Consider the following 1,163-nt stretch of genomic DNA (forward strand, 5'->3'; position numbering starts at 1 on the left):
CCTGTAGTACCAGCTACTTGGGAGGCTGAGGCAAGAGGATCACTTGAGCCCAAGAGTTTGAGGTTGCCATGAGCTTGACACCATGGCACTCTACCCAGGGTGACAAAATTAAACTCTTGTCTCAAAAAAAAAAAAAAAGGAAAAAGAAAAGAAAAGAAAAAAGTCTCAAGTGCTGGTATTTGACTTCCTAAATGAGTTCAGTTCAAGCAGAGAGCTGGCCAGACATTTTAGATATCAATCAGTCATGAAAAGATCAGTAATTAAAGTCACTATTTCCTTAATAACTGATGTGAGGTATATAGGGAGATTTCTTTTCTTTTCTTTTTTTTTGAGACAGAGTCTCACTATGTTGCCCTCAGTACAGTGCTGTGGCGTCACAGCTCACATCAACCTCAAATTCTGCGCTAAAGTGATTCTCTGGCCTCAGCCTCCCAGGTAGCTGGGAGTACAGATGGGGAGATTTCTTTGAATGAGGCTATCCTTGCAAATGAAAGTGATTTCTTCATCTCATAAGCCATTTAAAAATTGGTTCTTTTCATTTTCTCAGGGAGCAAAGAGATGGTCCGAGTGATGCGGAAGAAGGGCATTGAGCATCATCCCAATTTTCGCGCAGTTAAACATGTCCCATTTGATCAGTTTATACAGCTGGTCGCCCATGCCGGTTGTATGATTGGGAACAGCAGCTGTGGGGTCCGAGAGGTTGGCGCTTTTGGAACACCTGTGATCAACCTGGGAACACGTCAGATTGGAAGAGAAACAGGTGTGTACCTTTGCTGGTACTTCAACTGACTGTATACATATGTATGAATTATTATAAGTATGCCTGTATCAGTGCTGAGCATACATTTTTGTGAACAAGTGGGCAATAAGGTTAATGACCAATTATAGCCTAAAATCTATAAATAGTCTATAAATAGCACACAGGGATTACCAAATTTTTTAGAGCTCTGCTTACATTTTTTTTGTCTTTGTGATATCCATTAGTGCTAAGAGGTTCTTAGTTAATTGCAGTATTTGATGGCTATGTTTAAGAGGGAATGTGTCATAAGTATAAGAAGGCTAGTCTCTGAGTCTAGAATAGAGTTCCTTCAGTCAGTACTATAGAGTATGGCAATTCTATTACATGTTATGAATTGTTTTTTTCTTTCTTTCTTTTTTTTTTT

The 1,163-nt window shown here is 39.2% G+C and overlaps 1 protein-coding gene across 1 annotated transcript in view; it reads left to right on the forward strand.

The window, feature by feature from the left end:
- Positions 1 to 1,163, forward strand: part of GNE (glucosamine (UDP-N-acetyl)-2-epimerase/N-acetylmannosamine kinase) — a 63,391-nt gene that overhangs the window by 10,454 nt on the left and 51,774 nt on the right. The window contains exon 2 of the mRNA XM_003800215.3: positions 548 to 760. Within this exon, the coding sequence (XP_003800263.1) occupies positions 548 to 760 (213 nt within the window). The remainder of the gene's footprint in view (positions 1 to 547; positions 761 to 1,163) is intronic.

The sequence above is a fragment of the Otolemur garnettii genome, unplaced genomic scaffold (genome assembly GCF_000181295.1).
Source record: "Otolemur garnettii isolate 467f Iridium unplaced genomic scaffold, OtoGar3 scaffold00172, whole genome shotgun sequence".
In the NCBI taxonomy this organism is placed as follows: domain Eukaryota; kingdom Metazoa; phylum Chordata; class Mammalia; order Primates; family Galagidae; genus Otolemur; species Otolemur garnettii.